At 42.3% G+C, this 24,810-nt stretch overlaps 1 protein-coding gene across 4 annotated transcripts in view; it reads left to right on the top strand.

Annotated features, from left to right (window-relative positions):
• Positions 1-24,810, top strand: part of NCOA3 (nuclear receptor coactivator 3) — a 118,282-nt gene that overhangs the window by 59,257 nt on the left and 34,215 nt on the right. For 3 of the 4 annotated variants that reach the window (XM_075276757.1, XM_075276755.1, XM_075276754.1), the window contains exons 2-9: positions 1,012-1,119; positions 15,988-16,160; positions 16,360-16,460; positions 17,770-17,944; positions 21,205-21,393; positions 21,504-21,602; positions 21,688-21,828; positions 22,074-22,221. In XM_075276757.1, coding sequence (XP_075132858.1) covers positions 1,031-1,119; positions 15,988-16,160; positions 16,360-16,460; positions 17,770-17,944; positions 21,205-21,393; positions 21,504-21,602; positions 21,688-21,828; positions 22,074-22,221 — 1,115 coding nt within the window. In that variant the 5' untranslated portion in view covers positions 1,012-1,030. The remainder of the gene's footprint in view (positions 1-1,011; positions 1,120-15,987; positions 16,161-16,359; positions 16,461-17,769; positions 17,945-21,204; positions 21,394-21,503; positions 21,603-21,687; positions 21,829-22,073; positions 22,222-24,810) is intronic. The other variant, XM_075276756.1, reaches the window with a different exon arrangement.

Below are 24,810 nucleotides of genomic sequence, written 5' to 3'. Positions count from 1 at the left end.
CCTCCCATAGTCCAAAGACATACTGATAGGGAGAAATGTACATTGTGAGCCCTATATGGTGCTCACAATCTACATTAAAAAAAACGAAACAGCAGAAACCTGGTGAACCGCATTAGGCTATGGGGTTCACAGGTAGCCACTTAAGTGGACAGGGTCTCTCTTTCATGTCCCCATGCAGACCCAAACAACGGGGGCCAGATCACTAGTATGATCTTGTTATTGGGTTAATTACTGGCATTTCTCCTGTTTGTGGAGATTCATGGGACATTGTCATCTGCGATTTGTAGGGAGCACTACATGACCTGTTATTATTAGGAGTGGATCCCTCAAAGTGTATAACCTGTAGTCATTGCATCCATCATAATCTGTAATCAGTTGAGACTAAAGATCCCAGTACTCATATCCTCAGTGGTGTATGTGGGTGTATATACTAAGTATTCATGGATCTGTTAACCACGTTTTGTGTACTGCAAGACCTGCTCCTTTCTTATGAAATATTAATGTATAAATAAATGGGGCCCCTAAGATGTTTGGATCACTTGAATATCTCTGTCCTTATTGTATCGCGGACTAGCCTTTTAGCTACCATTTTTAAATAAGAGGCTGAAGCTGCAGACAGTCTGATTCTGTTGAATAACCTTGGGGTAGGAGGGATACCTGCTATTGATAGCTATTGCTACTGCTACTGCAGTTGCTATTGCTATTGCTACTGATTATCTGAGTGGTTAGTAGCTATTACAGCATGAAACACCGTGACACCCTCTACTGGGGACCAGATGATGTACACCCAGTCGACCCCCCCCCCCCCCACACACACACACACACACTGGTAATTAATGCAAATCCTTGAGCAGCAAGAGCTACACAATTTTGTTATGCACCTCTGAAAGGCTAGTAGTGATGGTGTTTGTCTGGGAATCCGTGTTTGAAGCCATTGTTGAAATGAGATTTGTTTGTTCAGATGTGTGCTATCAATGTCCTTCCAGTAACTTTTTGATCTTTGTCTTGCAGCTTCTAATGATTGTTCACAATGAGTGGATTAGGTGAAAACTCCTTGGATCCCTTGACTTCAGACACCAGAAAGAGGAAGCCTTCACTGTGCGACACCCCTGGTCCCAGGTAAGATCTTCCCTATAAGCTTTCGGATTCTAGGGTTTCATACTGAAATCTTGTTGGAGGTCACTGGCGAGACTCACAATATCTACTGGCTGACATTGTGACAGACCATGTGACAAAATTGTCTATATTAGCCAAGATTCATAACTTCACCTATGTAAAGCAACTAGGGAGTTTGGTTAAAACCTCAACAATGTCTTAATTAAACACCTAAAGCAGAGAAACACAAAGAACCTGAGTTAGGCTGGTCTTACACGACCGTAGTGGTTTTTGTGGTCCGCAATTTGCGGATCCGCAACACAAATTTCACTTTAAAAATTAATTTCGCAGACATCCGCAAAGTGCATCCGCAACGTTTCGTGTGTATCAGTATTATGCGGATCCGCAAAAGAAAAAAACCCACCACAAAACACACATGTTGATATCCGCAATTGCAGATATACACTGATGTATGTTCAGTGTATATCCTCAAAAATGCACTCGCCCATAGACTTCTATTGGACGTGCCGTAAAAGCACAACTATTACGGACATGCGGTATACTGTCCAGACCATGGTTGCGGCATGCCACACCACTGACAAAATCTACGATCGTGTAAGAGGCCTCATAGAAAATTATGGGACCGTAAATGGTCCGCAATTTTGAACCCGCAATTGCGGACCATTTGCGGTACAAAACTACGGTCGTGTAGGACCAGCCTTACTGTAGTGGAGAAGAGAAGGGTGAATTCCACATCCTCCTGATCTGGTCTTGGTCTATCTAATTAGACATAAGGTGTCTGAGGACCCTGTTTAAAAAATCTGCACCTCTCTGAGCAGAATGGACAGACATGTCAATTTGCCTGGTTTTCACGTTCCCTCACCCAGTTACCCAGTCATGTTCACTTTCACCAGCTTATTAGCATTCACTGCAATGTGAGGTCCAGTGCAGTGAGTACTAATGAGTAGGTTGCCAGGATCCCCCCCCATTTAAAGTCTTATTCTATGGAAAAAAAAAAATTTAATTTTTTTTTTATTAGGAATGAGTATTGAGGAATAATAGAGGCTGTAGCTCAACCAACAAAGTGATTGCCTTACGTCTGTCATCTTTAGGTGTGATCATGCGTTCAATACCCAACATACACCTGTTTAGAGGTTGTTGCCTCTTCTGTTTTCTTCTTATGCACAATAAGGTCTTATTAGGTCATGTATGCCCTGCTGAAAATTCTGGGTAATGAATATGCGAATCAATCCCTGTACCGTATCTTGACATAGTACCCATTCTGACCCATACATAAAAAAACAAAAACACTCACACAGTGAGTCAAGTATTCTGCTTTGCACTGATGAGGCAGCGTCTCCTCACTTGAAAGTGATTCAATGGTTTGTCTTTTGATCTGAACCCAATCAAACGCCTATGGGGAATTCTGAGAAGAATAGTTGAGCATCACTATCTTTGCTCTAAAATAGGTTGTTCTATAAGAATGGAAAGAGGTAAAGCAATAAATGGCCTACTTGTTCATTCTGTGCCTAGAAGACTTGTTGTTATAAAAAAAAAATTGAGATCTTTCAGAATATCAGATCGAATAGATTTTGATGTGGGGTGTATTCAATTTTCTTTTAAAGGGATTCAATAATTTGAATGCCATTGTTTTCTCCCTAACATGTAGAAATAGCCTTAAAAGGAATTCTACCATTAAAACCCTTTTTTTTTTTTTTTTTGTGGATAAGGCGTCCCCACTGCTGCTCGAGAACAGGCTCCAGCGACGCCTCTGTCTTCAGCTGGATCCTCCCCTTCTTTCGTCGTCTTTCTTCGCCGTCACCTCCGACGCCTGCGCAGTTGGCTCTGCCAGTGAGACACTAGTAGAGCCTACTGCGCTTGCCGCTCAGAAAATGACGATGCAAAAAACATTGATTTATGTCCCCAAATGTTTTTGTTCTGCAAAAAATAATAAAAATGAGGTATCACCGTAATAGTACTGACCCACAGAATAAAGATCACATGTTAATTATACTGTACGCCACATGGTGAAAAATTTAAAAGGTAAAACACAATGCCAGAATTTTTATTTTTTTTTTATCCAGCAAAAAAGAGTTAATAAAATGTATTCAATAAGTTGTAGGCACCCAAAAATGGTGTCATTACGAAATGCATCTCATCCCGCACACAACAAGCCCTTATATGGCATCGTCACCAGAAAAATAAAGAAAATATAGCATCTAGTAATGCGAGGACAAAATCCCGCAAAAATGGCCAAATTATTAGAACACAACTGGCTGCGTCAGGTAGGGAATATATAAGCTGTGCGAGCGGATATTAGGGGACACCCCAGATTTACAGCTTATGAGCCAAAAGACACCAGAAGTGACCCCCAGAGTGACTCCCCCAATCATAGGAGCTACTGGGACATAGTAGGGAATGTGGTGTTCCCAATGTACTCCGCATCGCTTATATATTCCCTCTTCACCATCCGCTGTGCAGTCACGTCTCGGATACTAATACTCACTACACCCCCCTGATAAATTCTTTGAGGGGTGCAGTTTTCAAACTGGAGTCATTCCTTTGGGGAATCCACTTTTCCAGTACCTTACAGACTCTACAAACATGACATGGCGTTCAGATACCAAACATCTGAATCTGTACCCCAAAAGCCGCATAGCGCCCCTTCCCTGCTGTGTGCCCAAACTGTAGTTTATGCCACATGTATGACACTGGTGTACCCAGGATAACGTACGTAATGTCATATGTGGGTATAAACTGATATTGGGGCACAGCCGGATACAAAAGGAAAGAAGGCTTATTTGGTTTTTGGAGCACAGACTTAGACTGTTTGGTTTTTGGATGCCATGACCCTTTTGCAGAGACCCTAAAATTGCCCTTACAAAATGGGGTCACTTCTTGGGGAATTCCAGTTTACTGGCACCTCCAGGGTTCTGCAAAAACAACATGGCACCCAGAAAGTCCCTCTAAATCTGTACCCCAAAAGCTAAAAAGCACAGTGCTCCTTCCTTTCAGAGCCCTGCTGTGTGCCCAAGCATCAGTTTATACCCACATATATAATTTTTTGCCCCTCGGGATGACCCCTTAATAGTTTTAGGAGTGCAGGTCTCTGACAACACAAAGTGGGTGCAATGTATTGGGCACCGAAATGGCATATTTCTTTAAAAATTTAAATTTTTGGGAAGCATTTTTAGTCTCAATCATAATACCCCTTGATACATTCCTTGACTGGTGTAGTTTCTAAAATGGGGTCACTTTTGAGGGGTTTCCATTGTATTGATACTTTAGGGGCTCAGCAAATGCAACATGGCACCAGAAAACTACCAGCAACATCTTCCCTCCAAAAGCCAAATAGCGCTCTTTCCATTCTGAGCCCTACCATGTTCCCATACAGCAGATTATCATCACTTATGGGGTATTGCCGTGTTCAGGAGAAATTGTGTAACAAACTGTGGGGGCTTTTAATTCTTAAACGACTTGCAAAAATTTTAAATATGGAGCTAAATGGACAATTTATGGTAAAGGTAATTTTTCATTACTACGTCCTAATGTTAATAAAATCTGTGAAACAACTGTGAGGTCAAAATGCTCACTCTTCCCCTAGATAAATTCTATGAGGGGTGTAGTTTCCAAAATGGGGTCAATTTTAGGCGGTTTCCACAATATTGGTACTCTAGGGGCTCTGCAAATTCAAAATGGCACCTGAAAAATATTCCAGCACAATCCACCCTCCAAAAGCCAAATGGCGCTCTTTCCATTCTGAGCCCCGCCATGTTCCAATACAGCAGATTATGGCCACATATGGGGTATTTCCGAGTTCAGGAGAAATTGTTTAACAAACTGTGGGGGGATTTTCTCCTTTAACCCCTTGTGAAAATGAAAACTTTGGGGATAAAGTGACATTTTAGTAATTTTTCATTTACACATTCCAATGTTGGCAAAATCTGTGAAACGGCTGTAGGGTCAAAATACTCACTATCCCTTGATAAATTCTGTGAGAGGTGTAGTTACTAAAATGGGGTCACTTTTGTGGGTTTCCATTGTTTTGGTACTCTAAGGGCTCTGCAAATGAGACATGGCGCATTAAAACTATTCCAGTAAAATCTTATGTTCAAACACCCTGTGTCGCTCCTTCCCTTCCATGTGCTGCCGTCTGCCCAAAAATCAGTTTACACCCACATGTGGGGTATTTCTGTGCATGGGAGAAATTGCACAATAAACTGCCAGATGCATTTTCTCCTTTAACCCTTTTTGAATGTGTTAATTTTAGGTTTAAATGAATGTATTAGTGAAAAAAATTTAAATGTCTAAATTTCACCTCCATATTATTTTTATTCTTATGAAATGCTTAAAGGGTTAACAAACATACCAAATGCTGTTTTGCATTATTTGAGGGGTGCAGTTTTGAAAATTGGATGATTTTATGGGGGTTTGTATTATATAGGCCTTTACAATTCCTTTCAGAACTGAAGTTGTCTCTAAAAAAATTAGTTTGGGGAATTTTCTTGGAAATCTGGAAAATCGCTGTTACACTTGTAAGCCTTGTAATGTCCAAAATAAATTAAAAGATGATGCCAGTATAAAGCAGAGATATGGGAGTTAATATTTACTCATGTATTTGGGTGGTTTGACTATCGGCCTGAAAAGCAGAGAATTTCACATTTTGAAAATTGCATTTAGTTTCCAAATCTTCACATTTCCCTTTTTTTTTTTTTTTTTTTTTTTTTTTTAAAAAATAAATACTAAAATATTGATTAGTGTTTACCACTGACATGAAGTATAATGTGTTACGAGAAAACAATCTCAAAATCACTTGTGCAAGTTAAAGAAATAAAAAGGAAAAAACAGGATATGTTTACATAACCAATAAGGATATGCCAAAAGTTGTATAACAGAGCTATGTCAATGATAGCAAAAAACAAAACATAACACAGCGGACCTGCAGCTGTAGGACTCAGGAGGGGGTAGTAGTCCAACAGCAGCCAAGAGCAAAAAGGACTCGCCATAACAACAGAACTTAGCCCTCATTCAGTAGAGCCCGCATGTGACTTCTTTTGTGACCTGCGGACAGTGGTCCATCCATCAGAAATTGGATTAACCGGTGGTTTCTCCATGGGATCAAGGATATCAATCTTCCATTGATTCAGGAGGGATTTACCCTCTTCCAGAGACTTAATCACATGTGTAATGTTATCTCTAACAACCACAAGGCGGACCGGAAAGCCTCACTTGTACAAGATGTTGTGATGTCGCAGCGTAGAGGTAATCGGAAGAAATTGGCGTTTCAATTGAAGAGTAGAAGCAGAGAGGTCTGAAAAAAATGGATACAGTTCCAAAGGGGTCAGGTAAAGTCTCCAAGTTGCGAGAGGCCATTAGAACCAGTTCCTTCGTACGGTAAAAAAATGTATTCGAGCCAAGACATCCCTAGGAACAGAATCCGGTAGTTGCAACGGTTTGGGTATTCTATGCGCCCTGTCGATGGTGACGTCCACCGGACCCGGGATCAGAGCAGTCATTAATTTTTGTAAAAAAGGAGTCAATTCCTTAGGAGATATAGATTCAGGGATGCCTCTGAATTTTAAATTATTTCTACGGGACCTGTCCTCTAAGTCTGCCACTTTAGCTTTAAGGAAGAGTACCTCTTTCTCCATGCCATAGTGAGCATCAATTAGATCATTATGTGAAGCAGCAAATTCAACCATTTTGGATTCAACACGTGCAGTACGTTGCTTCATCTCACCAACTTCATCTAGTGGTGTGACCATACGAGACATGTCTGTCTTCAAAGATGTACAAAACGCCGTAAGCATTAGTTTCATAGAAGCTTCAGTAAGTAAATTAGTAGAAGCTGGAAAATCAGCCAAAACATGCTCTTGTGTACCATCAATAGGAGTGTCCTCCTCTGAGCCAGTTGCCTGAGGAACAGTGGTTTTTGGACGTCTCTTAAGAGGGCTGGTAGAGGGAGATATTGTCGGCCCTGTAGTATGAGAAGAAGGAGAGTCGCCATTTTGTGGGACTGAATGTCTCCTGCTAGCGGTAACCCCAGCCGGGGCATCGGACAACTGTCCTTCAGATGTAGGGATCGGTGGCTGTGAGGTGGCTGATACCAATAAGGCCCTTTCAGCAGACTGTAGCAGCGCTAGCTGTTCCGGGGATCGGCTCGTAGGTGAGGAGGCCTTAGAGCCTGAGCTGGAATGAGAGTCGGCGCCATCTTGACTTACCTCAACGGCTGGTGCGAAGTAAAAATCTGTTAGTTTACGAGGTTTGGTCCCGGTATTCTTTCTCTTCGGCATCCTTCCTTATTAGGATGGTGTTCCCGTCTGTTTATAAGCCAGCAGTGGATTCGGTTAAGTCGCGGTAATGTCGCTAGTTATGGGCTGTGTTCACGGAGCTCAGAGCTCACACGTCCATTCCGCTCCGCCGCCAAGCTCCGCCCCCTGAACTGTACAATCTTAATGACAGGGACTCTTCCTTGGAAAAAGGAGCTCGTATAACATATATTTTTTTTGCGTCTGCAGAGACACACTTCCTATATAGCCTGCAATACATGTGTATTGCAGGCTATAGTACTGGACCAGCAATCAGAGTATTGCTGGTTCAAGTACACTAATAGGACAAATAAAAAAAATTTGAAAAAAGTGTAAAAAATAAAGTGTGTGAAATAAATAAATTAATGAATAAAGCCCCAAAATTCCCTTTTTCTATAGCAAATGAGTTATTAAAAAAAAAACAACTAAAAAATAATAAAAGCAATGCATATTTGGTATCGCTGCGTCCGTAACAACCTGTACCATAAAACTAAAACATTATTTCACCTATATGGTAAATGTCGGGAAAAAAAACGGAAATAATGTTTTTTTTGCCATCTCACCTTAAAAAATATGCTATAAAAAGTGATAAAGTCGTATGTACACCAAAATAGTACCAATGAAAAGCACAGGTTGTCTCGCAAAAAATAAGCCCTCAACCAACTCTGTCAATCGAAAAATAAAAATGTTACGTATCTCAGAAGATGGCGATGCAAAAAACATTGATTTATGTCCCCAAATGGGTTTTTGTTCGGCAAAATTACTAATGCATAAAAAAAACCTATAAATGAGGTATCGCCTTAACAGTACCGACCCGCAGAATAAAGTTCACATGATACTTATGCTGTACACCATGTGGAAAAACATTTAAAAAGTAAAATGCAATGCCAGAATTGATTTTCTTTTTATCCAGCAAAAAAAGAGTTAATAAAAAGTAGCCAATAAGCCATAGGCACCCAAAAATGGTGTCATTACAAAATGCATCATATCCCAGAAAAATAAAAGCACTCATATGGCCACATCAACACAAAATAAAAAAAAATATAGCTTGAATAATGTGAAGACAAAAAAAAACCCCAAATCGCCAAATGCGTCAGGAGGGGAATATATAAGTAGTGTGGGCGTATGTCAGGGTACAGACCAGTTTTGCAGCTTACAAGAGAAAAAACAATAGAAGAGACCCCCAAAGCGACCCCCCCAATCATAGGAGCTATTTTGACATAGTAGGGAATTTGGTGCTCCCAATGTCCTCTGCACCGCTTACATATTACCTCTTCACCATCCGCTGTGCATTCACGTCTGGGATACTAATACTCACTACACCCCCTGATAAATTCTTTGAGAGGTGCAGTTTCCAAAATGGGGTCACTTTTGGAGGTTTCCCACTATTGTGGTACTTCTAGGGCTCTGTAAATGCAACATGGTATCTAAAATCCATCCTAATGAAATTGCTGCCCGAAATCCCTAAAGGTGCTTTTTGATTTCTGAGGACACGTATTGAGTCACGTTGCACAGTAGGGCCACATATGGGATATTTCTACAAACTGCAGAATCACAGAAATAAATATTATGGTATGTTTTGCTGTTAACCCCTTCATTGTTACGGAAAAATGTGGTTTGAAATGGAAAATGTGCATAAAAAAGTGACTTTTGGAAATTTCACCTTCATTTTGAATTAATTCCTGTGGAACACCTAAAGGGTTAATAAAGTTCGTATATACAATTTTGAATAGTTTGAAGACTACCGTTTCAAAAATGGGGTCATTTATGGGTCTTTTCTATTATATAGGCCCCTCAAAGTCCCTTCACAACTAAATAGGTCCCTAGAATACAAAATCTTGAAATTTTCTTGAAAATCTGACAATTTGCTACTAAAGTTACAAGCCTTCTAACATCCTAGAAAAGTAAAAGGACATTGAAGAAACAATGCCAATATAAAGTAGACATATGGGAAATGTTAATTAGGAAGAATTTTGTGTGATAGGACTGTCTGTGTTTTCACGAGAATAACAGAAACTTTCAAAATTGATAATTTTATGAAATTTTCAGTACATTGTCCGTTTTTTAACAAACAAACACAAAGTATAATGACCAAAATTTACCACCAACATAAACTACAATGTGTCACGAAAAAACAGTCTTGGAATCACCTGGATAGGTAAATGCATTATGAAGCCATCCTCACATAAAGTAAAAGACGTCATATTTGAAAAACAGGGTCTGAGCCTTAAGGCCCAAAGTACCCTGCATCCTTAAGGGGTTAATAAATAAGGAAGGTAAGGACTCACAACTCTGTAGTATTTATAGGCCTATCTCGTTGTTAAATGTTGATCTAAAGATTTGGGCCAAGCTCCTGGCCCTTAGGCTAAGACCCGATATACCGGGCCTACTACATGACGAACAGGTATGCTTCGTCAGGGGACGAGAAAGCAAGGATAACACCACCAGGTTACGACATAGTTATGTTATAGCTATAGCAAATAAAACCAAATCCCCCTTAGTCCTACTGGGTGTCGACGCGGAGAAGATGTTCGACAATGTCGACTGGGTCTTTATGGAAGCCTCTCTAAGGGCCTTTAGCATACCTATGACCTTCATAGCTGCAATACTCACCCTTTACTCCCAACCTCATGCAATGACACACTTTCTGATTATTTTTCCATCCAATGGAACCTGACAAATATGCCTGTTGTCCCTACATGACTTATCTTAACCCTAGAAATGCTATTTTAAGCAATTAGCTCACACTCAGATATACAAGGCTTTCCAGGGAGGGGGGGGGGGGGGTAGTGAGCTGCAAGCAGTAGCCTTTGCTGATGACATTTTATTCCTTGTGTCCAATCCTGACACAGGCCTCCCCAACCTTGCAACTCTTATGACTAGCTACAGTGAGCTTTCAAACTACACAGTGATCACCTCGAAATCTGAGATATTGAATATCCCTCTGTCCAAAGAGAGTGAGCGTCAACTCAGTGCTACTTCCCCATATGTATGGAAATGAAAGTCGATTAAATATTTAGGAGTACACCTCCTAAGCCGAAAGTCTTCAATCTAAACTCCTCCCAAAATATGTGGTGCTGAAAGTCAGCTACCTCTTTCAGATGTTTCTAATCTTGCTCCTGAACACACACTTTAGCTCCCTACATAGTTTGTTCATTACTTATGTGTGGAAGTACAAAACCCTGTGTATCACGAATCAACTACTAGTTAAATGGAAACAGGAGGTAGGCATAGCCCTCTTGGACCTTTAGGCATATTATAAGGCAATCAAATTGTCACAATGGCAACTTAATGTCAAGCCACAAAGATGTCAAATGATAAATTCCTTGGCTGAAGTCCAGTATGACCCGAAAATAGCCCAACCCCTGTGGCTTCCAGATTCCAAAGTGAGTACGACCAAGGGCTTAGACATACTACTTCGAGGCCCACGTGAAGTCTGGCAACAGAATAGAGAAACACTATCACCATCTATCTCGTCCCTCCTACCTCGACATCTAATTCCACACTTGACCCATGACAAAGTAGAAGACAATTTAGACCTATGGACCAAATTGCAACGTTACTTATGCTAAGTTAGTGTCTGAAGAGAAACCCATAAGTCAGCTACGTCTACAAGAACTGTTATAGACAAGGAACCTGAGTTTCCTGCATTATGCTCATTTCCAAAAACTTATCACAGCTGCTCTTAAGATAGGTCTCCTGCAGGAATGAAACGCCGCCTCTCTGACTCTGATGAAACTGCCATGTCTTCTGGCCTGGGAAAAGGAGTTACAAATAGAAATAAATGGTGACGTTTTGACCTCCATTCTCTGTTCCTCACATGGATTCTCTGAAGTGCAACTCCTGCAGTCTGACACAGGTAAACTGCTTTCAAGGTGGTACAGAACGCCAGAATGGCTACACAGACATAACCTCAGCGACTTTAATTTATGCTGGTGCTGCTGCAAGCAGACTTATCTCCACATATGTGAACTCCTACAAGGCTACTGGGAAGATGTATCCATGCATATAGAGAAAATTACTGACAACATATTGCCCTTACTCCAACCATAGTCTTTCTTTCACACCCTCAATCTCAATTCTCACCTTCCAAGAATGACCTGATTGCATATCTCCTTGAAGCAGCTCTGATACTGCTCCACTATAAAGTGCCTTAATAATGTTTAATGTAGTAATTACCTCCGTCTCACATATCAGTAACCCTTATGTGAGGCACTCAGGGGGTTAATGTGAGGGACAGGATGGGGTTAAATGCTATTAACCTGAGGCACATGGAGTTACTAAGCTGTAATTTACATGACCAGACTTTATCTGCAATGGTGGATAAAATTATGGACTATTACATTTCAATGGCCCGTACACATAGATGCTATCACTTTTGCGGCTGTGTGTCCAGGCCAAATTGAAGAGCTGCAACTTATGCAGCAGGTCCTATATGTGTCTGCATTTGCAGCCCTATCAATTAATTTTTAATGTAAAAATCGGTGTACTGATAATGTAATTTTATTGATATCTATTTTAATTTTTGAAATTTTCCAGTAGCTGCTGCATTTTGCCCCCTAGGCTTATACTTGAGTCAATAAGTTTTTTGTTTTTTTTCCCCAGTTTTTTGTGGTAAAATTAGGGACCTCGACTTATATTCGGGTCGGCTTATACTCGAGTGTATACAGTACTCTGTTGTCACCACACTGGTCCAGCACATGCCTTTGCCGGCAGAAGTCTTGCAACACACATGACCGCTGAGGCCAATTAGTAGTTCAGTATCTCAGCCAATTAGTAGCTGCAGCCTTGCAGCTCTTGAGTCCTGGGTTCAAATCCTGCGTACTTATAGATTGTGAGCTCTATGTCGGGCTCACAATCTACATAAAAAATAAATAAATAAAAATTAGGGGCCTCAACAGGCACGGGAAGGTAACTGGTAATGTATGCCAGTGAGTTGAAATTCCTTGACAAACCCTTTTTAAAGGATTAACAATAGAGATGAGCGAACACTGTTGGGATCAGCTGTTCCGAACAGCATGCTCCCATAGAAATGAATGGAAGCACCTGGCACGGCGACCAGCCGCCGGCAAAGTGTACGTGCTTCCATTCATTTCTATGGGAGCGTGCTGTTCGGAACGGCTGATCCGAACAGTGTTCGCTCATCTCTAATTAACAATTTTCCCATATGGTGTATTTGAATTATTTGAGTGTAGTTTATAACATGGTAATTTGAGGGGGGGGGGGGGGTCTTATGTAGGTGGTTCCTATAAACGGTTCTGGGAAATTTTCTTGTAAATTTGCAAAATTGCTTTTAGGCTTTTATAAGCCTTCTAACAACCAAAATAAATTATTAAAAGTTGCTGCCAATGTAAAGCCAAACAATGGTAAATAATAATTAATTTGGATGGCATGACTGCCTGAAAAGCGGAGCAATTCACATTTCGAAAACTGCTGTTTTCACATGCCAGATTTGAAAAATGCTGAAGGTGTTTTTGGAGTCCTTTTTGGGAGGTCAAGGTTCTCACAGGGCTTTTTGCTTGATCAGACCCCGTAGGTTTTAAGGTCCCTAAGGGGTCTGATCATAAAAGTAAAAGAAAAAAAAAGTTTTTAAAAATTAAAAACAGAAGTTCAAATCAACCTCCTTTCCCTAGATCAGATATAAAGGTAAATAAACAAAAGTAAACAAACACATTAGGTATCCCCGTGTTCCAAAATGCCTGAAGTATTAAAATATTTATTCCATACGGTGACCAAATAGCATTGTTTTCAACACTTTGCCTCCTAAAAAAAAAAAAAAAAATTCAAATCATCAGATCTTTCACTTAATGGTATCAATAAAAACGTCCCTGCACAGTATAAAATATTCTCGAGATCCCTTCACTTCCCTTCAAGTCGCTTCAGGCAAACCCCACAGCATTAGTTTTAACAAGTATTCGTGAGGTGCAGCCTTCTGGTTCTTTTCTGTGCTATTATATGCTGGGGTTTGAGGAGACCCCAGAATATAACAAGTAGAGGCCTAGGGGAGGTGAGTAAATATAACAAATACATATACAGGTATATACCTTGCCTTACCTCTTCTGGCCATCTTCATTCTGTCCAGTTCTTTTTAGCATCATCTTTGGTTCTCTTCTCCCACTGAGGTAATGTGACTACCAAGACCTAGTCACAGGCCTCAGCAGTGACCTCTATTACAGGCCAGAAAGGCCCCTAAAAGGATGCTGAGGTTTGTCAGAAGTCCAGGAGAGATATGTAAAGGTATTTGTTATTTTTAAAGGGGTTGTCCCATCACAAGGATCCTATCTATACTGCTTGTTGATGTGGATTTAAGACTTTTCCTAAATACACTGCTTCAGCAACACTGCTTTGTTTGTCCACTATCTTACTTTATTCAATTCTTTGTGGCCACAGACCTGACTTAGCTGCTCATGAGTCAAGTGATGTATCTGCTGCTCTCAGGGGGGAGGGAGGAGGGGATAAGTGCAGAGGAGCGAGCCTGTGTATCTAGCTATTCCTGTGTCTACACCACGTGACCTAGCTTCCTGTTAGCAGATAGAGAAAAGCAACTGCTTTCATTTCTTCTGTTCTCCCAGTTGTCAGGCTAGCTAATTCAATTGTGTTCATTATGGCAGAGACAGGCAGTCTCTGTATGTAACACAGAATGGAGTTGCTGCTTCCTGTACTTCATAGTCCAATATGGGTGGGCTGAGCTACACGCGAATTTGGGGGCGGAGCTAAACGGCAGGTAGCACGTGAAACCCCGCCCACCAAATGATGCAAGAAACCAGGAAGACAGAAGATTTTACAGCAGTAAAGACTGTTGAGTATGTGAGGTGGGAATACCCCTTTAATAATCTTCCCTGGGCCGGCTACTACTGGAAAGTGGCCTGGCAGCATGTACATACATGACATAACACTGGGCCTCTTTCCATTAAAGAGATGTATAGTGGTCGGGCAGTGGCATAACTACAATGGTAGCAGCTGCCACAGGGCCAGACATCTCAAGGGGCCTCGGCCCCCTCACTAGTTAATATGCTAATAAATAAATACATTTTACTTTTAGAGGTGTTGGGTTCCAGGCGGGGGGCGGTGCATTCTGACAATGGGGAGGGGTGGAGATATCACAGAGGAAGAAGGTAGCTGTGTGAGGGATTAATTTTCTGGCAGAGCAGAGCCAACGCAGCTACAAGTGCCACATTCAGTGTCTGTGAAAAGTGTTTGTGAAGAGTTTTACGTGAGAAAACTCTTCAGACACTGAATGTGGCAGTTGCAACCCCTTCTTCCCCAGGCAGCAAATTTATTACAGTATTATGTATTACAGTACATAATTCTGTGTGTGTCTGGGCCACTATGGGGCATAATACTGTGTGCAGGGGCCACTATGGGGCATAATACTGTGTGCAGGGGCCACTAAGGCATAATAGTGTGTGCAGGAATGCAGGGGGGATGGTTGTCGGCCAGAGGGTTTTTTTTTTTTTTTTTTGGGGGGGGGAGGGGTGATGTCAGAAGCTTGCCACGGGGCCCCACCATTTTTAGTTACTCTACTGTGGTTGGGGAACCAGGCTTTCCGAACCACTATCATGGTACTGTGGGACCTGGCCATCTCCGTCTGACTGCAGGCCCCATCCTCTTGGAGCTTGTGCATTAAAGAGGATCTTTCATGGTTTGGGGCACAGGCAGTTCCATATACTGCTGGAAAGCCGCACTGTCGGCTTTCCCGATCTGTGCCCCGGGTAAAGAGCTTTCGGTCCCGGTACTGTAGCTCTTTACAGTCAGAAGGGCGTTCCTGACAGTTTGTCAGGAACATCCTTCTCCACAGCCTCCCCTATTAACAGAAGGGGAGGAGGCGTTCACACTGTACAGTGCGATAGGCGCTGCTGTGGAGAAGGACGTACCTGACAGACTGTCAGGAGCGCCCTTCTAACTTTAAAGCGCTACGGTACCGGAACCGAAAGATCTTTACCCAGGGCACAGATCGGGAAAGCAGACAGTGCACTGAATTCAGTGCATTGTTGGCTTTCCAGCAGTAGAACTGCCTGTGCCCCAAACCATGAAAGGTCCTCTTTAAGTGTGAGAGAGCACTGATCTACTACATCCGATTGTAAAGACTGATTTGTGTTGAAGGTGAAGCTAGGCATTAGGCCTACACTAGAGTAAATAGGACACCTGTTATGTGTAGCTCAAGCCAAAGAGAAACATAATTTTACTTTGCTTGTTTTGTTTATCACAACTTGCAAATAATTCTGGTTGTGGCCAGATGTACCAAACTCTTCCTGCTTGGACAATAATTTACTGTGTAATGCCTTTCATTGTTTAAACTTGGAACTTGTGAATTTTATTTCATGTTCTACAAGTTGTTACCTGTGATCTCTGTAAAATAAGGTTAAGGTACAATTCTCTTCTGTGCTCTGTTTTATTCATTTATTTATTTATTTGGTGAAGAGGGAATAACACATAGAATTCTTCTAGAGGTCACTTCCTCCTTTGGGTGAACGGATGGGGTAACTAGTCACTCTTTGTGTTTGCTATCATGCTTTTATCCTACTCTGCAGAGACCTCCTTACATTAGTGTTGTTGATAATTTGCTTAACTGTGTCTCTTTCAATTTGACCTGTAGCGGTGAGAAGAGGCGACGTGAGCAGGAGAGCAAATACATTGAGGAACTGGCCGAGCTAATCTCTGCAAACCTCAGCGACATTGACAACTTTAACGTAAAACCGGATAAATGTGCTATCTTAAAGGAGACTGTCAGGCAGATCCGCCAGATCAAGGAGCAAGGTACCCTCAATTCATTTTATGACTTTCACATCCTATGTTTGAGGCATAAAGGTTGGACTGATGCCTTCTGTTTGTTAGGTTCACAATAATAGTCATCAGTGATCTCTGTTCTTCCTGTACCACCTGATTTGTGTTACACCATGTGCTAGTGGCACTGCTATTTTAATTTAATAGTCACTTGCTCTCCCATGTGTTACAGGAAAAGCCTCCTCCATTGATGATGAAGTTCAGAAAGCTGATGTGTCGTCTACAGGACAAGGGGTTATTGATAAGGATTCCCTAGGGCCACTTCTCTTGCAGGTGAGTAGTGTGTCTAGTGTATCATCTGAATACTCTGATTATCACCTTGTGCAAACTGTGACTTTCTTTCATCTTCTTAACTCACAATAAACAGAGAATTCCAAGAGTTTCACTCACTTTCTATGCTGACCAGTATGATAAAAGTAATCCACTTTCCCTGTCCTTTCTGAGATGTATGCTCCCCAAGACATTATCTACAACTGATTGGGGCTGAATAGGTTTGGAGTTTACAGTCAAGGAAGTTTCTGATGTGGTTTTTTCCCAGGATAAAAATATTGGAGTATAGATAACTAATAGGTATAAATTCGAACCAGAACATCTGAGACTGAATTACAAAATGTAAAATCATATTTAAAAATTCTATTCTAGTGATAGAATACCCTTTTTAAACTAAATACATGTAGGAATAGCCTTAAAGGCTATTATTCTCTTACCTTTATTATTCTGATCCGCGCTGCCATTCCTGGGAAATATCATTTTCTGATTTATGTAAATGAGTTTTCTCGCAGCACTGGGGACGTTCCCCTGCACTCAAACAGCACTGGGGGCTTCCCCAGTGCTACTAGGTTGTCTTCTCTGCCTCTTGCCTCTTCTGTTGTGCTCCTCTTCTCTTCTTCAAAAAGTGCCGACTGCGCGTGTTCGTTGGCCATTTTCTTACCTTACAGGCGCCCATCCCCAACACCCACAAGGGCCAGTTGTTTTACAGTAAGCCAATTTACCCAATCATATATTATGGGTATGTGGGAGGAGACCAGAGTACCTAGAGGAAACCTACGCAAACACAGCGAGAACATACAAACTCCATGCAAATATTGCCCTTGATCCGCTTCGAATTCAGGACCCCAACGCTGCAATTCAACCACAGCATGTGTTTTAGTGGGTTGTTTAAATAGTCTTTGGTTTGGACAATACTTTTTGGGTTTCTAGTACCCCTGTTATGAGATATAGCATGTTTTTCATGTGTACATATATACTAACTGTTGTACACATTACTATTTTGCAACATACAATATTTACTATATTTCAACCCTCGTACTTCATTCTATTTGTATACTGGCTTTGTTTGTATATAATAATTATATCATTGTATAAGGGTAGGTCCACATTGCCATCTTTTATTGTCCATTGCTCTCACCCATCAGAGGATGAGATCAATTGGCATTAAATGACAGAAGTAGATGGAGCCTCCTCTTTTCAGTGTCTATCTGCATTGACTCCAATGTAAAAAAAACAAAACAACTGACAGTTCACTATGATGCCACTTAGAACTGTTTGTTTTTTGTCTATTTTTGTTTTCTTATGGCTTCAGGCTCTGGACGGTTTCCTCTTTGTGGTGAATCGGGAAGGGAACATTGTTTTTGTGTCAGAAAATGTCACACAGTACTTACAGTACAAGCAGGAAGATCTGGTCAACACGAGTGTCTATGGCATCCTGCATGATGACGACCGCAAAGATTTCCTCAAGAATCTACCTAAGTCTATAGGTAGGACCCCCACGCCTTACCTGTGGATGTGATTCTTTTATTTATATCATGCCTTGCTTCCACAAGGGGTTATATACGTAATTCATATGAAACCAAAATGGAGGGTATTTTTTGATAAATGTACTGTATATACTCGAGTATAAGTAGAGTTTTTCAGCTTTTCAGTTTTTGTGCTGAAAAAGTGCTCCTCGGCTTATATTTGGGTCATTACGGTAATTTTCCGGTAGCAGGCCAGGATAACAGAACCCCCCCCCCCTCCCACACACACACACCGCTCCATCACACGTCGGGTGACGTGGCCACGTAAGCTCAGGCCCGCACCCCGCGTGTCTGCTTCTTGGCATGCTAGCAGAAGTACCGTAAGTACTTCTGCAGTTTTTAATGTACAGCATCGCCACGCTCCTGCCCGGTGTCTGGATGCCTGGTCTGTAAATGTAATGGCGCCGCTCTGCAGAGCGGTCGCCATAGAAACCAGCACCTCCGCTGTAATGCTTACAGCAGAGATGCTGAAGCTTATGCCTGCGATCTCTGATTGTAGGCATAAGCTTCGGCATCTCCGCTGTAAGCGTTACAGCGGAGGTGCCCTCCCCCCTTCAAGTTCAAAATTAGCCTCCAGGGCCGGTCCCCACTGGCCCCATACCTTTAAAGTTGCAGGCCGAATCCTGCGCAGCGAGCTCGCAGGAGCCGACCTGTTCCGACGACAGCTGGGAGCCTAATGAAGGCTCCCAGGCCTGTCATCGCTATCTTACTATTACGGCTGGTCTATGACCAGCTGCAATAGTAATGTAGAGAATCTCCCATAGACGGCAATACACTTGTTTTGCTATCTATGGGACTTGCAATCAAATGACTACAGGTTCAAGTCCCCCAAGGGGGGGCTAAAAAAAATTGTAAAAAAAAAACACTAAACTTAAAAGCACCTGATCTCAGTTATGCAGGTTTCCGTTTTCTGTCGGCAGAAGACAGAAACCGACATTCAGTGTCTGTCGGTGAGCGTCTTCTGCTGCCCATGGCGAAACCGTGTTTTTTTTTTTGTTTTTTTGTTTTTTTGTTTTTTTGTTTTTTTTTTCACCGTACAAAGTCCTGCATGTCTGACTAAAAAGAAACAAAAAGAACTGTTTTGCTGCGGAGAGGAGAAAACGCTCACCGGCGGACCCTTTTCAAATCCATGAATGTTTCTCGGGCAGGGAACGGAAACTTGCATAACGGAGATTGGGCACTGGTATGAACCTGCCCTCAAAGTAGAAAATGACTGTGAAACACGTACACATTAGGTATCCCTGTGTCTGAATGTGCCCGGTCTACTGAGTATAGGGTACCTGCAGTGCTTCTATTCCGTCGGGAAAGGGTTAATAGGAGCACTGCAGATATCCTATATTCAGCCAGGCTTAATTCCAAGTGGGGGTAAAAAAAAAAAAACAGTCCTCAAGCTCAGGGAAGGGGCAGACAGACGACCCAGCATCTACTGCACCCAAGAACTCAGCCATTTTAATTTTTGAAATTTTCTAGTAGCTGCTGCATTTCCCCCCTAGGCTTATACTCGAGTCAATAAGTTTTCCCAGTTTTTTGTGGTAAAATTAGGGGGGGTCAGCTTATATTCGGGTCGGCTTATACTAGAGTATATATGGTAGTTCTTGTTGTCATTTGTAAGTATGATTAGCCAATATTTCCTTATATGAATAAATATAGAAAGATATCTATTTATTTATTTATTATAAAAATGAATGTCTGTCTGTCTGTTCTCTAATGCAAACCAAACGACTGTACCGATCTTCACCAAATTTGGTACAGATACTTCAGGTATCCGGGAAGGTTTAAGACGAGACTCCAACCCGCTCGGACGGACCGTTGCTGAGATACAGCATTCCAAACACAATGCCCCCCCGCCTTAGCCAATACAAACCTGCAAGTCTTTCACTCATATTCCAACTGCAATACACACGGTCACTCCACATGCACAATCCAACACTGATATCCAAACTGAGATACACACATCAGAGGATTAGATATACAGATCAGCACACAGTATCACACGCCAGAGGATTAGATACACGCGTCTGCACACAGTACCACACGCCAGAGGATTAGATACACGCGTCTGCACACAGTACCACACGCCAGAGGATTAAATACGCGCTTCTGCACACAGTTCCACACACTGAAGGATTAGATACGTGCGTCTGCACACGGTTCCACATGCTGAAGGATTGGATACACGCATCTGCACACAGTTCCACACACCAGAGCATAAGGTATGCACATCTGCACACAGTGCCACATGCCATAGGATTAGATACGCGCGTCTACACATGCTTCCACACTCCATAGGCTTAGATACGCGCGTCTGCACACAGTTGTACACGCTATAGGATTAGATACACACATCTACACACAGTACCACATGCCATTGGATTAGATACGCGCGTCCCACACACACCGTAGGATTACATACGCGCCTCTTCACACAATACCACACAGGGGAGGATTAGATACATGCGTCTACACACAGTACCACATGCCGTAGGATTAGATACGTGCGTCTACACACAGTTCCACACGACCAAGGGTTAGATATGCGGGTCTGCACACAGTACCACACGCTGAAGGATTAGATACGTGTGTCTGCACAAAGTACCACATGGGGGAGGATTAGATACGCACCTCTTCACACAATACCACACAGGGGAGGATTAGATACGCACATCTGCACACAGTTCAATACGCCGAAGGATTAGATACGCATGTCTTCACATAGTACCACCACCAGAGGATTAGATACGCGCATCTGCACACAGTACCACACACCAGAGGATTAGACAAACGCATCTGCACACAGTTCCATATGCCAGAGGATTAGAAACGCATGTCTACACACAGTACCACATGCCGTAGTATTAGATACGTGCGTCTGCACACAGTTTCACACGCCAGAGGATTAGATACGCGCGTCTACACACAATTCCACACGCCGTAGGATTAGAGACACTGATAGTTCTCCACCAAGGGGCACAGATCATGAAAGCCGATATTGCGCTGAATTCAGCGCACTGTCTGCTTTCTAGCGATATATAAAACCGCATGTGCCCCTAGTGGTGAAAGGTCCTCTTTTTTTTTTTTTTTTTTTTATTATACAGCAGGATGATTTAAAGGGTTAAGTTTGTTAAAAGATGTCATTTGTCTGTGACCACACAATCACGTGTAAGTGGACTTAGATGCTGTGCTGCTGGGTTATAGCTAGAGTCTCTTTTCCGTCTCTACAGTTAATGGGGTTCCCTGGTCCAATGAAGCCCCTCGACAGAAAAGTCACACATTCAACTGTCGCATGCTGGTGAATACTGCCCTTGATCACCTGGATGATGGCAATGGCTGTATGGACTCGAAGCAGAGATATGAGACTATGCAGTGCTTCGCACTTTCTCAGCCTCGTGCCATCATGGAAGAAGGTGAAGGTCCGTGAGTCATATGATATCTGTATCAGCCTACCCTTGAGATGGTTGTATCACATGTATTGTCTAATAATGTCACTAGAAATCACTTATTTGGTTTGTGTTTTCAATAGATCTTCAGTCTTGCATGATCTGCGTGGCCCGGCGAATTGCAAATGTGGAGAGAGCGTTATCCAATCCTGAAAGTTTTATTACCAGACATGATCTCTCAGGTAAATTTGATCACACACCACTTGTGTATTGTACAGCAATATTATCATTGTATCTTGCATTTACCTGTTCTGACTTTATCACCAGGCAAGGTGGTGAATATTGACCCCAATTCTCTGCGTAATTCCATGAGACCAGGATTTGAGGACACGATCCGCCGCTGTATTCAGAGGTTTTTGTGTCACAGTGATGGTCAGTCATGGACCTATAAACGTCATTATCAGGAAGGTAAGTGCCCAAAGCAAGTGGCATATTGCCATGGTGCAGATCTAAACTGAGTAAATTATGCAAGCCTTGCTTTTGTGATAAAATGCTGCTACCTTATGTGAGTGCACTGTCATGGGGCGGAGTAGGGCGTAAGCAGCAGTGGGGTCTGTGAAAGAATGTATGTGTTCTCTATAGGGAAGCAGCTGCAGTTCTGTGTGTTGTGATGTGAAGGTAGGCTCTTACCAGCTGTTATCTTGTCCTTGCAGCATATGTCCACGGCCACTCGGAGACGCCACTCTACCGGTTCTCATTAGCTGATGGTACAATGGTCACAGCACAGACCAAGAGTAAATTATTCCGAAATCCTGTCACAAATGACCCTCATGGATTTGTTTCGACTCATTTTTTGCAGAGGTAAGTACTGCCATGACTTAAGTTCAGTCCATCAGAAGCAATAGATGGTCTCAGTCCCAATACATTGGCAAGTGATGCCTGTATGAATTGGATGTCTTCTAGCTCAGAATCCAATTTCTGTAGCAGTTTTCTAATCTGATTAAGATGTGTAAGTGGTCCAATATCAGTGATGGTAAATCTTTTAGAGACAGATTGCCCAATCTGTCACCCAAAATCCACTAAATTAAATCCACTCAAGTGCCAACATGGCAATTTAACCTTAATATTGTGTGGATCCACAATTGCAGATAGTTAAAGGGGTTGTCCCATCACAAGGATCCTATCTATACTGCTTGTTAATGTGGATTTAAGACTTTTCTTAAATACACTGCTTCTTTTTGTCCACTATCTTACTTTATTCAATTCATTGTTGACACAGCCCTTGACTTATCTGCTCAAAAGTCAAGTGGTGTATCTGCCTGCTCTCAGGGGGGAGGGAGGAGGGGCTAAGTGCACGGGAGCGAGCCTGTGTTTCTAGCTATTCCTGTGTCTACACCACGTGACCTAGCTTCCTGCTTTCAGATAGGGGAGAGGAGTTGCTTTCATTTCTTCTGTTCTCCCAGTTATCAGGCTAGCTAATTCAATTGTGTTCATTATGGCAGAGACAGGCAGTCTCTGTATATAACACAGAATGGAGTTGTCCCTGCCTGCACTTCATAGTCCAATATGGGTGGGCGGGGCTACATACTAATTTGGGGGCGGAGCTAAACGGCGGGTTGCATGTGAAACCCCGTCCCCCAAATGATGCAAGAAACCAGGAAGAAAGAAGATTTTACAGCAGTGAAGACTGGTGAGTATGCGACGTGGGAATACCCCTTTAATGACCCACAAATTACAGTCCTGTGAAAGGGGCTTTATAGAGTAGGGCCCCTCAATATCACATACACAGTATTATACTTACCTGAATTCCCAGCAAAAGAGTAGCCGCGCATCCTACTCTTCCTTCTTTTGACTGCAAGCGCTGATGACTTGTGTCATTCCGCGTGCATTGAGACAGAGGTCACACTCTGCAGTCATTGTAGACACATACAGCTGAAAAAGTGATTGCTTACTAACAGGGAATCCTGTACCGGATTCCCCATTGGTGAGCGATATAGGCGACTGCGTGCCTTCTCTGGTACACTAGCCATAGGTTCGCCAACACAGTCCTATATATAAAGGGACCTCCAACCTGCTTAAAATGTCTTTATAGAGTAGAGTGAGTGGAGAAGATCCAAATGCTTTTGTCAGTAAGTGGACGTGTTCTTGTTTGTTTCCAAGAGACAGATAGGTAACTCTTCTGTTACCTGCAAATGACTGGAAACATCAGATTTGAAATTATCAGGGAAATGGAACATGGAAATGTTGCCATGGAAACAGTGATGAAACCTTCTCACTTCCAGGGTTCCACTGACAGGAGCATTCTTCCGCTCCCAGGGACAGGAAACAACATGGAAGAAGAATTAAAAGCCCCCTCTTCTTGCCTTTATATAGTTTTTTTTTTTTTTTTTTTTTTTTTTTTTTTTTTTCCTGTCCCTTGAGGACAACGAGAAAGACGCTAGATCAGTGCTGATGAAGGTTTCTTCTTTGCAGCCTGGATTCCCCTAAGGCTTTATACAAGGGAAGTGGAAGGACTAGGGGAGCTCTTCCCTGGTTTGTAAGTAAGCTCTTTGTGAGGCATCCCTGAGCTTTGTTCCTCTTGTCCTACTCAAAGTGGAAACAGGAGTAGAAGTTCGGATACATTCATGGTGGATCTTTCTCTACACCCCCTTGCGATGCGCCTTGTATGGAGACATGATAGAGTATCTGTGCATAATGACACATGGCACTCAGCCACTGGGAGACACTTTTGGCGCCAAATTTGAATTTTAACAAGCTTGTTATAACCAAGCATTGTGGTCACTTGTATAGCAAAATCCTTGAACTTTCAGCTGGTACCCCCAGGTAAGATCTAGTTTCCTCCTTACCTGTTGTCAAGCAGTTGGCAAATTTTCTGGTGGATGCTTGTGCAGATTTGGTCAAGATGGCATCCATGTTGGTCAGCAGTAAAGTCCACCCTTCCTGCCAAGCAGTGATGCTGAGCAGTAAGGCCCACCCTTCTGACAATGGAGGCATATCGAAATTAAAGGTACCGATATCTCTGGCATCACGGAGTATACCGGTAAACCGAACAGTGTGCTTAATTCAGAACAGTCAGCTGTCTAGCAGGATATATATATATATAATACTGCAGATGAAAGGTCCTCTTTAAGTACAAGAATCTGTGCCACCCCTTGTGAAGGTGACTGCCTCTTTGGATCAGGGTTTGATTATATCCTAGAAAAAAACCTCTGATAAGAAAAAATCAAAGAGCGAGCTGCCTGGCTCCAGAAAAAAGGATATGACGCAACAGACCAGGGAAAAGGGAAAGAATTCCTGTTCAACCTCTCTAGTTCTGACTTCTCCAAGCAATGACTCTAGAAGACCAGTGGGTGGAAGACAGATCTTTCACTTATGTCTGGCAGAAGATTACTCCAAGGGGTTGTAAGCTTGGGCTTCCAGTCTATTCCTCTTGCAAGATTCAGGACTATG

The sequence above is a fragment of the Leptodactylus fuscus genome, chromosome 6 (genome assembly GCF_031893055.1).
Source record: "Leptodactylus fuscus isolate aLepFus1 chromosome 6, aLepFus1.hap2, whole genome shotgun sequence".
NCBI lineage: Eukaryota > Metazoa > Chordata > Amphibia > Anura > Leptodactylidae > Leptodactylus > Leptodactylus fuscus.
The sequence above is the reverse complement of the archived record's forward strand: the minus strand, read 5'-3'. Positions and strand labels throughout refer to the sequence as shown.